Source organism: Balaenoptera physalus (genome assembly GCF_965194825.1).
Source record: "Balaenoptera physalus genome assembly, chromosome: 11".
Lineage (NCBI taxonomy): Eukaryota > Metazoa > Chordata > Mammalia > Artiodactyla > Balaenopteridae > Balaenoptera > Balaenoptera physalus.
Window position 1 is genome coordinate 32,366,259 of NC_138896.1, and position 12,437 is coordinate 32,378,695.

A 12,437-nucleotide genomic window follows, 5' to 3' on the forward strand; every position below is an offset into this window, starting at 1 on the left:
CACTTTCATTATCAAGGAAGATGATTTTAAGATAGAACCATCAAGCAGTTGAGAGAAAAGTTCCCTGAAACTTGAGTTCTGTACTCCTAAGTACAATTGGTCATTCCCCTGACTACAGCAAATTGATATAGGCAGGGATAGTATTGGTTCACTCTGCCTCTCAAACCAAATGTAGGCAAAGAGGCTGCAGCTGAGCTGCCTTGTTTCTGGTGCTTCTTCTGTGTCCTACCCCAGCTGGAATGCTTATATACCCACTAATTTTAAATAAAGACAGGGTTTAAATCTCAAAAGAAGATGAGTTAGAAGGAAACTCACCATTCAGTTTGGGTTACTGAAGTGTTACAGTTCCTGATGACAGCAAATGCATCATGGCTCATCTTGTGAGCATCATAGCGAGTAAGGGCACAGCAGCGGCGCAGGCTGCTGAGACGTTTGTCTCCTTGTACACGAATGCTCACAGCCAACTGAGTGGCCACCCTGTCATTCTGTGGGTATAAATGGATTGAGAGAGAACTGAAGTTACCTTGAGCATGTGGCTTCTATATAGTGAACTCTGTGAAAGGAAAAAACCGGGGTGACAGAATGGTTTGGGAATAGGTTTAATTTTTTTTAATTTTGTGCTGTTTCTGAGTATAAGTAATAGGAGAAGACATAATTTAGATGATGGAATATTAGAATGTCTAGGATATTTTGACAGGTAATGGGAACAGGACAGAATAAATTAAAATGGATTCTCCTGAATGTTTTGTTTTTTTTTTTTGGTGGTGGTGTCCGTGCAGGAAGATTATACTAAATACTTGTAATACTATATTCTAGTTTGTGACTGAAGGAGGGTTCATGTAAGTCATTGAAAGGGTGTCAGGATTGAGTAGTGGATCTATTCTTTAATCTGCTCTGATGCTCTTATGCTTAAGAAGAGCAGAAGTGGACTTACCTGGTGGCACAAGTGGTTAAGAATCCGCCTGCCAATGCAGGGGACACGGATTCGATCCCTGGTCCGGGAAGATTCCACATGCCGCAGAGCAACTAAGCCCATGTGCCACAACTACTGAGCCTGCGCTCTAGAGCCCACGAGCCACAACTACTGAGCCCATGTTCCACAACTACTGAAGCCCGTGCACCTAGAGCCTGTGCTCCTCAACAAGAGAAGCCACCGCAATGAGAAGCCCACACACTGCTATGAAGAGTAGCCCCTGCTCGGGCTTCCCTGGTGGCGCAGTGGTTGAGAGTCTGCCTGCCAATGCAGGGAACACGGGTTCGAGCCCTGGTCTGGGAAGAGCCCACATGCCGCGGAGCAACTGGGCCTGTGAGCCACAGCTACTGAGCCTGCGCGTCTGGAGCCTGTGTTCCGCAGTAAGAGAGGCCGCGATAGTGAGAGGCCCGCGCACCGCAATGAAGAGTGGCCCCCGCTTGCCACAACTAGAGAAAGCCCTCGCACAGAAACGAAGACCCAACACAGCTAAAAATAAATAAATAAATAAATAAATAAAAATAAAGGAATTCCTTTAAAAAAAAAAAAAAAAAAGAGTAGCCCCCTGCTCGATGCAACTAGAGAAAGCCCGCGCGCAGTAACGAAGATCCAACGCAGCCAAAAATTAATTAATTAATTAATTTAAAAATACGTGTTTGTTAAATGCATAAATATTTCAATCTTAACAACAACAACAAAAAACAGCAGTAGTTTCCGCTAGCACCTCCTTACAGCCCATCTATAGAAGATAAAGTGTAGTGAGCCTGCCTCTAGAGAGCATGATCACTGATTCACTTTTCAGTGACGTCTAAGCGCCTGAATACTGTTGATGCAAAGCAAACTAAGAAATAAAGGTCAAGAGGCAAGAAGGTAAAAAGTATATATAGGGATGCCCTCAAAATCAAAAGATTCTAGTGAGAAGAAACACCCCTAAGACAAACCAAGAGCAGCGACCAACTTCTAGGTAAAAATAGATTTTGTATTTTTGTGCATTTTGTAAATACAGTTTATACAGATTTGTATATCTCAAGAGAAGACAAATAGGCAATTACAAACAAGTCCTTGTTGACTAAAACCGTTCAACCATAACTGACTGCCTACTATGTATCAGGCACTATCTAGAGATACAGGAGAGAACAAAATAAAGTCCAGGCCCTTCTGGATCTTATCTTGTAGTAGGAGCTGCATATAATAAACAAGTAGGCATGTAATAGAAATGACTACAAAGTGCCATGGAAAAAAGCAGAGTAAGGCAGAGAGTGATGGAGGCTGCTGATATGACAGGGTAGTTGGGGAGAAGGTGAAGGTGAAATTTACTTGGTGTGTTAAATAAACAGGGAGGAGGCCAGCAAGTGGAGTCTAGAGGGGAGTGAGCTAGGGGGAGATGATAGGACATAAGGTCATTGACTGTTAGAGAATAAAGAGATGAGAACGGAGCGACACCTAGTGGGCAAAGTCAAATAGGCCCATAACACAACCTCTTTATGTTGCCTCCCAAAGAACAAACATTTACCACCACCTCAGCTAAAAAGGGGCAAACAGGTAATTATAGATGATTCCTGACAGTATACAGTTGATGTCTCAACTGGAGAGGACATATCAAACAATACCATCAGGAAAATGGAAAGAAAATCCACAGAATGGGAGAAAATATTTGCAAATTATATATTTGACAAGGAACTTGTATCCAGAATACATACAGAACTTTTAAAACTCAATATAAAGAGACAACCCATGTCAAAAATGGGCAAAGGATCTCGACATTCATTTCTCCAAAGAAAATAAAATAGCCAATAAGCACCTGAAAACCATGAGATACCACTTCACACCCACTAAAAATTTTTAAAAAGACAATAACAAAGATATAGAGAAATTAGAACCCTCTTACATTGCTGGGAGTGTAAAATAGTGCAGCAACAGTCTGGTATGCTAACACAGAGTTGCCATGTGACTCAGCAATTCTACTCCTAGGTATATATACAAAGGAAATGAAAACATGTCTACACAAAAATCTGTACATGAATGTTCACAGCAACATTATTCATAATAGCCAAAAAGTGGAAACAAATATCCATTCACTGATAAATTGATAAATAAAATGTGGTATATCCATTCAATAGAATGTTGTGATAAAAAGGAATAAAGTACTGATAGATGCTACAATATGGGTGAACCTTGAAAATATTATGTTAATTGAAAGATTTCAAGCCAGTCACAAAAGGCCACATATTATATTATTCCACAGATATGAAATGTCCAGAATAATTAAGTCTATAGAGACAGAAAGCAGACTAGTGGTTGCGTAGGGCTGGGGGAGTAACTATTAGTGGGTATAGGATTTCTTTTTTGGGTTATGAAATGTTCTTAAATTGATTATGGAATAGTTGAACAACTCTGAAATACACTAAAACTACTGAACTGTATACTATAAATGGGTGAATTTTATGGTATGTAAATATATATATATGTATCAATAGAGCTTTTTTTTTAAAAGAGAGAAGATAAACTGATCATCAGATGTTTCATCTTTGACCTAAGACTCTGTCTCTAAAACTGAGTACTTCTTTGTCACGTGGACTATGTTAAAGCTGAATAATTTACAGTCCAATCCCTAAATGTCCTGCTTAATGGTTCTGTACTCTGATGAAGATCCACTTTATATTCAGAGTTGCAGTAACATTTAGATAATATACAAAAAAGTAAAAGCAAATGGTAATGAGGGAGACAGGAGGAGTCAGGTCTTACGTTCACAGATCCAGGCTTTTGAAAATCATACTGAGTTTTATGGCAGTTTTATGGGAAAAGATAAAAGATTTCTTAAAATTTTCCAGCTGGTATCTTTTTGTATCTTTGTTTCTACTCCATAAGGTAAGGAGCAACTTGTATTTAAATCCCAAAGCTCACCCCAGGAATAAAGAAAGAAAATCTTACATCATTTCGGTCCTTGATTAGTCTCTCCTCTAGTTCCTGGGCTAATTGCAAAAGCCACCATTGTACCTAAAAAAAGTATTGAGACTTTAATCTTTCATTTAAAGACTCTAGGTTTATTATAGAACTAAATGGTGGTTTTGTTCAGTTCTCCCCAAAATGGAAGTGTGCAACAAAGTCTCCCCTGTAACGATCCCAGGATCATAGGAATCTTCAGTACTCTGACCTGCCCTAGCTCAAGATCTTTCATTTTCTTTTCCTGCTGGCATGCCATCAGGTGAATTTCAGGCATGTTCCAGCTCTGAGAAAAAAAGACACAAACTTGAGGCACAATATCCTGGCCTCCTAAGATTTCACCTACCAAAAAATGAGTAATTCCATTTCGAACTTCAATCAGCTCCATTCTATTTCTTTTTAGATGGAAGAAAGGGAAATAATAATAATAAAAAAAAATAATCCCAAGTTAAACTAATCAATTTTCTGCACACAAAAAACCTTCTATTTCCTTCATATTTTACAGCATAAAAGTCCCATCTAACTTTCCACAGCTACCAAAACCTACCCACTAACTCTCTTAAAAGAGGCAATGTTCTGTCAAGAATGTCTGCCTACCTGTTCCGGAGCAGCCAGAGCTGTTTTTCCTGGGAAGTTCTTGCCGCAGCCAATGGTTTTGGGTATTTGCCTGGGTCTAACTGGTTCATGTTCAATCCCCCGGCACATGGCATATAGCCAAGATCTAATAAAACCAGCAAAAAAGTTTAAGGTGAAAGAAAATGATTATTCTTGTTAAAACAAAATACCTATATTATACTACCTTTTATCCCTTTCATGAAAAAGGAAAAATTTGTTCAAAATTAAGTACACCTCACCCGTAACAGAATCCTTGCCCTTCCCAATGATTTCCAGTAATGATAAATTGCCAAGGAGAACACATTATGCTTTCTAAAGCCAAGTCATCATTTGTATTTTTGGAAAAGTGCCAACTAAGCCACAGATTTCATATCCCCAAGTATTTTTGGTACTTACTAAGCATAAATACAAGGATTTTTAAGAGAACAACAGCATCTTAGCACACATAAATGTTGTACATGTATATATCAGAGCTTCAAAGTAACAGTTCCTATCTACCAACCTATTTAGGCACGTGAAAAAAACTAGACTAATAGGTTATAATGATTTAATATTTTAAAGCAAAAGGACCAATGCAATTACCTCGAGGAGCAAATATTAACCTAAAGATAGGTCTAGATTTTACCTGATTCTCTTGTCTGCATTTGAATTTAGCATAGCCATAAAGGTTATGATTGAAAAGTATTAGCAATCACTTACCCATTCTTCTCTCCAAAATGACTCTGGAGCTGGGATTCAGTGAACTGGGTCAGTTCTCCCATGTATTCTACCCCCAGGATTTCAATGACAGAAGCCCCTAGCTTTCCTCCAAGATTACGGCTAACAACAACCAAAAAAAGACAAAAGATTTATAGGTCACATCATAAATATCTAGTTAGCAGTAGATACAAAACATTTTGCCTGGGTAAGAAGCTCTCCAGAAAGTTCAGGGAAAATGAGAACACACATTGGTCCTGTAAACTATTGATTTTCTAGCATAAGAATTCAGTACTCTGGAAGTTAGGGCCTGGGAAGAAGATTAACCATAGCATAAACACAAGGGTAAAGTCATTGATTAGTTATCAAGTCAACTGTATGTAAAGCTTTCAATTGTACAGGATCTACTGTCCCATTTAGGGATTAAAATTCCACCTCCAAAACAAACCCCTTCCATAGCTAAAACCTTTCATATTTAAGAACATAGTAAAAAAAAAAAACTCTTCAGCTTGGCCTTTTAGATGTCTAATAATCTGTCCTCAACCTCTCTGTTCAGTCCTTTTTCCATCACTTATCTTCCTCAATATGGTCCCAGTTCACTGGAAATATCTTATATTTTCTCCCTCTTGGTGCTCAAAACAGTCTCCAAATTGGTATTTCTCTTCTATTCTCACCTGACACTCCGAATTGTGCCAATCTCATAACAAAATCCCATGTCTTTTTCATAAGTCCTTCTCAGATGACTTTTATAAATTTTGGTAACTACCTGTACAATTCATTTATCAGTTACTCACATATAGTCTTGATGATAGCACTTTCACTATTGCTTTGAACAGTTATATCTTGTCCCTTCAGCAATATTATAAGCCCTTGTCAAGGACACACTATTGGTATGCACAACCTAGTTATTAATTTTATTTGGGAGCAATTCAGTAGCCCTGAACAGCTTGATACGCTACTAGAACAAAGAAAAGAAGTAAAATTCCTATTTGTTATTTAGTAACAGGCTTGAGTAAAAAACCTAGAAGGAAGTCAAACATATGGCTAAAAAACAGTTCATTTTTTAAAATTCAGGATTAAGTATCTTCCACAGATAATCCGGAATTGAAAGTTCATTAAGAAAAAAATCTCAGAATGTTTGTAAAATTTTCTGTGTCATCTCCCTCCTGTCCCCATGGTACCTATTTTCCCTGGCTCCAATCCTTATGGAACAGAAGAAACTACAACCAGAGAGGGCCTTCACATATATAGAAGTGAAATCTAAGGTGCTCCCTGAATACTTACATTTTGCTAATAGGCACTTGGCTGAAGAGCTGTGGGACTGACCCATGTGAGACCAGGGTCTGCCGGTTGGGCTTGTTTAGTCCACAGGCCAGCTTTGCCAGAACCTGGAGCATGGAAAGTATAAAAACCCCATTACTGTCAACACCCACACACAGAGTTGGTGAATATTAACACACACATATACATGCATACACAAGGCACAGCTTAAGGGCTGTAACTAATGGTTTCCATGTTAAAAACAAAAACAAAACCAGAAACTCAAGACATCTCCAAAGCTTGGTGTCCCACAACATCCACAGTGGAAAACATGACCCACTATCATTATCCTCATTGTTCTTTCCACATCTTCCATTCTCAGTCTTTCTTTAGTCGTTTATTCCACCCGTGTCTATTCCTTAAGGTTTTCCTACTTCAAGAGGGTGAAAAAGTAGAGAAGCTACAGAAGAGACTTAAGATGCATTTCTTAGTATGTCCATATGAAAACGCTAAAACAAACTCATTTTACCCTACTCCATTTATATACATTTCTTGATTAATGGTTAGTCCATTTTGAGTCCCGGATTTAATACAGATTACCATCATTTAGTATCTGTGATAAAGACTGGGCTTGAAATCATTGTCCAATAGCAAACATCTTCTTATACTAAATAAGACTTCAAAATGAAAAAAACCCTTGAGAAGTCTTTTCAAAGAATAAGGTACTTCAGTGGTATCATTTAACAACTTATAATTGGTAGGAAAAATATAAAATCACTCTTCAAATTCATTGGAGAGATTCTCTGAAACTTCTACTAGGCCACATTTAGTCTAGTTTAAATTACTACATTGAGACTTTTGTTTCCCCTCCCTCCACCTAACCAGAAAAAAAAAACCCAAAATTCTACTGGGTAGTTTGGCAACTTTCCTCTTCTTGGGAATTCCCTGGCGGTCCAGTGGTTAGGACTCGGTGATCTCACTGCCATGGGCTGGGGTTTAATCCCTGGCTGGGGAACTAAGATCCCACAAGCTGAGCAGTGCGGAACTTTCCTCTTCTTGAGTGAGGGAGAGAAGGTAGTAACTAGGAATAATCAGCCACTGCCCAACTACTGAGTCTACACCAAAGGGGATGAAGATCCCAGGGCCACACTGCAGTTTAATCAGAAAGCACAGAACAAAAGCATAGAACACCCAGAACTCCACATAAGAAGTGAGATCATACTAGAAAATTCAGCAACTGAAAAGAAAATAAATAGGTTCCTACTAGCCTCCTCCTTTCTTTGTTTGCTTGCAGGATCTTAGTCCCCTGACCAGGGATTGAACCCAGGGCCCCCGGCAGCGAAAGCACCGAGTCCCAACCACTGGACCACCAGGGAAGTCCTGCCTCCTCCTTTCTTCGGATAGTTCAGTCATTAAGGAAATACTGTGGATACAACTATGTAAATAACCATTTCCAGCAAAATTTTCAGCCTGCTTCTTAGGAAAGTACATGTGCAATGTCAATTCCCATGTTAAAGAATTACTTAGGTTTTTATTTGGTCTTCACCGTGAAGTTTAAGTAGAAACCCATTTCAAAGTATATGTATAATGATTTAAATGCCCCACTCATATCTATCCTGGCTGTTTGTTCTTTGTTTTGTTTTTGTTTTACTTTTTTTGTTTGTTTCTATCCCTGCTGTGTTTAACTACAGATATCTGTGTTTCTCTTTGAAATCTACTATTAGCCTTCACCTTATTGTGTGAAATCCCGGCTGAACACTGAAGACCAGTCTGCCTCTCTATGGCTGCTCTCATTTCCTCCACGATCACTGCTCCCACAGTGAGCTGTAGGTCTGGAGAGGTGGTGTTATCAGTCTGAAGAGAATCAAGCCATTGCAATAAGCCTTGTTTTCGCATTTCCTCTGAAAAAGTTGAGAGGTAACAGTTAGACTTCTTTTTTTTTTAAATCAGGGTTTTATTTGTGTTATCTAATGCAGAAATGCTTAGATTTCAGGTACTTTAGATATGTAGGTTTTCACCAAAAATGGCAGCCGTTTTAGAAGACTATTCAGTATCACAACAGAGATCAATTTCTCCTTCATACCAATTCTAGCAGCCTTATCTCCCAGCACAGGCTGAACCTTATAAGCTCTAATAAGCAACAAATATTTTGTATTGTCTTTCATGAGCAATGATTTAAAAGTACATCTGTTTTCTCTCTCCAGTTTTTCAACTTTCTTCTTCCAACTTCCCTTGCACATCACCAAGAATTCTATTAAGTTACTCAATTAGAAAATATTCAGAATTATCGCACGCTTCAGTATAAACTTAAGTTAGCATTTATGTATTTTTAGAGACTGAATAGCTTAAGTCCAATCAGAGGCACTAGAAGATTTATTCTCTTGACAAACTATTTAAATTAGAAGTAGCTTTGTACCTTAGGGCTTTGAAAATACCTTACTATCCAATTTAGAACTAGTCACAGTTTTGAAAAACATTTAAAAAGTATTATATAACATGTAAGTTAGGAAATATACACATGCTGTTTTAAAGAGGCTGTAATGAGGTATGAACAAGGCAAGAAAATTCAAAATATCTTGGAGAGGTAGAGTGAAGGGTCACATATATGGAGAAGAGGAGGAAGACGAGCACATAGAAGGAAGTATTTTCCAGCTATTGAGGACTGCTGTTTCTCTCCTTTGCTGGTCTGTCTCCCTCCTCTAACACCCTAACTGCAGATACGGAGCAATGTTCTCCTCTTCTCTGTATATATGCTTTTTCTCTCGGTGAACTGGTACTGGCTTATGTTTCAATTTGCTTATGCTAAGTACATGCAAATCTTAATCTCTATCCCCAAACTCTTAACTTTAATCCCTTATTTCTACCTCCCTACAGAAAAAGTCTTCTTGAATTTTTCATTACACTATCAAACAAAATACTACTAAAGTCAACCTTTATTATATCTTCCTCCCCAAAGGTTCTCTTTCCCAAACAACTCCCTATTTCTCTTAAAGGTTTAAAATCTAATATTGGCTTCTTCTTCTTTTTTTTTTTTTAATTAATTAATTTATTTATTTTTATTTTTGGCTGCCTTGGGTCTTCGTTGCTGCACACAGTCTTTCTCTAGTTACAGCAAGCGGGTGCTACTCTTTGTTACGGTGCACGGGCTTCTCATTGTGGTGGCTTCTCTTGTTGCAGAGCACGGGCTCTAGGCACGCGGGCTTCAGTAGTTGCTCCTTGGCATGTGGGATCTTCCCATGTCCCCTTCGTTGGCAGGAGGATTCTTAACCACTGCACCACCAGGTAAGTCCCCTGGCTTCTTTTCTTTTATTCCCCTTTATTATAGTTATTTAGTTACCAAAGCCCACTTCAAAATATTTCACATATCCATTGCAACCCACCGTATTTTATTCAGCTTTTCTTCATTCTTGCCTAGGCCACCTCAAACTTCTTTGCTTGTGTTTTTTGTTTGTTTTTGGCTGCACCGTGCGGCATGTGGGATCTTAGTTGCCCGACCAGGGATCAAACCCGGCCCCCAGCAGTGGAAGTGCAAAATCTTAACCACTGGACCACCAGGGAAGTCCCCATAAATTTATAGTTAACTCTTAAAAATCAGGTAGTGTTAAGTCTTCCAACTTAGTTCTTTTTCAAAATTGTTTGGCTATTCCACATCCTTTGCATTTCCATACAAATTTTAGAATCAGTTTATCAATTTCTATAAAATCCTGCTGGGATTTTGGAGGGAATGCAATGAATCTGTAGGTCAATTTGGGGAGATATGAACTCTAATATTATTTAATCTTTCAATCCATGAGCATGGTCTCTTCATTGAGTTCATCTTTAATTTGTCAGTGATGTTTTGTAGTTTTCACTGAACTAGTTTTTCCACATATATTGTTAAATATATCTCTAATAATTTTATGGTTTTAATGCTATTGCTTTTTAAATTTCAACTTCCCATTTAAAATTTTAATATATAGAAATACAATCAATTTTTGCATATTGACTTCGTCCCCTGCAACCTTGCTAATCTCACTTATTCTAGTTTCTTTTTTGGGGGGGGGAGAGTAGATTCCCTAGGATTTTCTATAAACATGGGCATGTCACCTGCATTTGACTAGAACTGTTGTAAGAGTGAGCACTGGTAATTTGTGCCAAAACTTCGGGATTAAACTGATAAACCTTTAGCTATGGCCCACAACTCTAGGGACCATAACTACAAAAGAGAAGTCCCTATACTGATAACGGGTGTACCTTCCTCTGTGCTATGAGCTGATTAGTGCCTTCCAAGCTCCCTTTGGTTGTTGGCAGAATTTATCATCTTGGGGACTTCCCTGGTGGCAAAGTGGTTAAGAATCCGCCTGCCAATGCAGGGGACGTGGGTTTGATCCCTGGTCCGGGAAGATCCCACATGCCACAGAGCAACTAAGTCCGTGCGCTACAACTACTGAGCCTGCGCTCTAGAGCCAGCGAGCCACAACTACTGAGTCCACGAGCCACAACTACTGAGCCCGCACGCCTAGAGCCCGTGCTGCACAGCAAGAGAAGCCACCACAATGAGAAGCCTGCGCACAGCAACAAAGAGTAGACCCCACTCGCTGCATCTAGAGAAAGCCCACGCGCAGCAATGAAGACCCAACGCAGCCAACAATAAATTAATTAAAATAAATTAAAATTAAAAAGTTTATCATCTTGTGGCTGTAGGATTGAGGTCCCCATTTTCTTGCTGGCTGTCAGCAGAGGGCAGCTCTCAGAGCATAGCCATGGGGGCTTCTCCAAAGGCCCTCTTACAATATGGCAGCTTACTTCGTCAAAGCCTGCAAGGAGTCTAGCCAACTCTTACAGCTCTCAACTTTGGCAGTTGATTGATTTATTTTTTTAAATTTTTTATTTTATTTTTATTTTTATTATTATTATCATTATCATCTTTTTTTTGGCTGCTCCGGGTGGTACGCGGGGATCTTAGTTCCCTGACCAGGGATCAAATTCATGCCCCCTGCAGTGGAAGTATGGAGTCTTAACCACTGGACCTCCAGGGAAATCCCTGACAGTTGATTTATATTTTTTTATACCACTACACAACTGTTTCTTATTATATGCATTCACATGTTCAATACTTGCTTAGAAATAAATGAATTAAGAGGAAGCAAACGGTGAACAAATGAGTTCTTTAGCTAACACAAACCAGTTACAAAATGGTCCCGAAGGGTAAGTTTTCACTCTGGCAATTTTTGAGTATTATTTTTAATTAACCTTACTACTTAAGCTTTCCACACACATAACTATTTCAGAAACAGAAAAAACAAAGTTGCAAATGCAGCATGGCTGAGTAGGACCCATTAAGAGGCACGATGGTAAAGTTGAATGGGAACTTCAGTATAAAAACATCACAAATACCTCGACTCATTTTCCTAGCTTTGAAATATGTCACATCCATGAAAAACAATTTCTGGGAGGGTATATGCACTTAGATCAGCTAATTTCTGTTATCAGGTGGTTTTTTTTTTTATTACACACATCATATGAAGACTCAGGAGTATAATATCATCATAAATCATTTCCTAGACATTGTACTGTTCTGAGCACTCTAAATAATAAGATGATATCACTGCATCTCGAAGCTTAATATTTAAACTAGACACAATAAAGCAGCTTTTTCCTTCATATATGAATACCTTTTATTTCCTCATACAGAAATAAGATTTCTTTAAAACACTGGCATTTTATATAAAAATGTAAGAAAGATAGGTATAGAAGAGGAGCATGTCCATTTGAAGTAGTATTTGACCACCAACAAAGGTATGTACCTTCAGCAGAGAGCTCTTCAACAATGAGTTGCCCTCCAAAAACCAATGTAACGTGTAATAATAGTTCTTATTCTGAGGTATGTACGTTTCAGTGGGTCTGTGAATCTCCTGAAAACTACATGCAAAACTGTCTTACATGTAGATATGTATTTTTCTGAGGCAAGCAA

The 12,437-nt window shown here is 38.6% G+C and overlaps 1 protein-coding gene across 3 annotated transcripts in view; it reads right to left on the reverse strand.

The window, feature by feature from the left end:
- The window catches only part of POLH (DNA polymerase eta), a 30,269-nt gene that overhangs the window by 3,985 nt on the left and 13,847 nt on the right, over positions 1 to 12,437 (reverse strand). For all 3 annotated transcript variants that reach the window (XM_082414065.1, XM_082414064.1, XM_082414063.1), the window contains 6 exons: positions 8,216 to 8,385; positions 6,509 to 6,612; positions 5,228 to 5,347; positions 4,511 to 4,634; positions 3,902 to 3,967; positions 316 to 485 (listed from right to left, as the gene is read on the reverse strand). In XM_082414065.1, the coding sequence (XP_082270191.1) occupies positions 316 to 485; positions 3,902 to 3,967; positions 4,511 to 4,634; positions 5,228 to 5,347; positions 6,509 to 6,612; positions 8,216 to 8,385 (754 nt within the window). The remainder of the gene's footprint in view (positions 1 to 315; positions 486 to 3,901; positions 3,968 to 4,510; positions 4,635 to 5,227; positions 5,348 to 6,508; positions 6,613 to 8,215; positions 8,386 to 12,437) is intronic.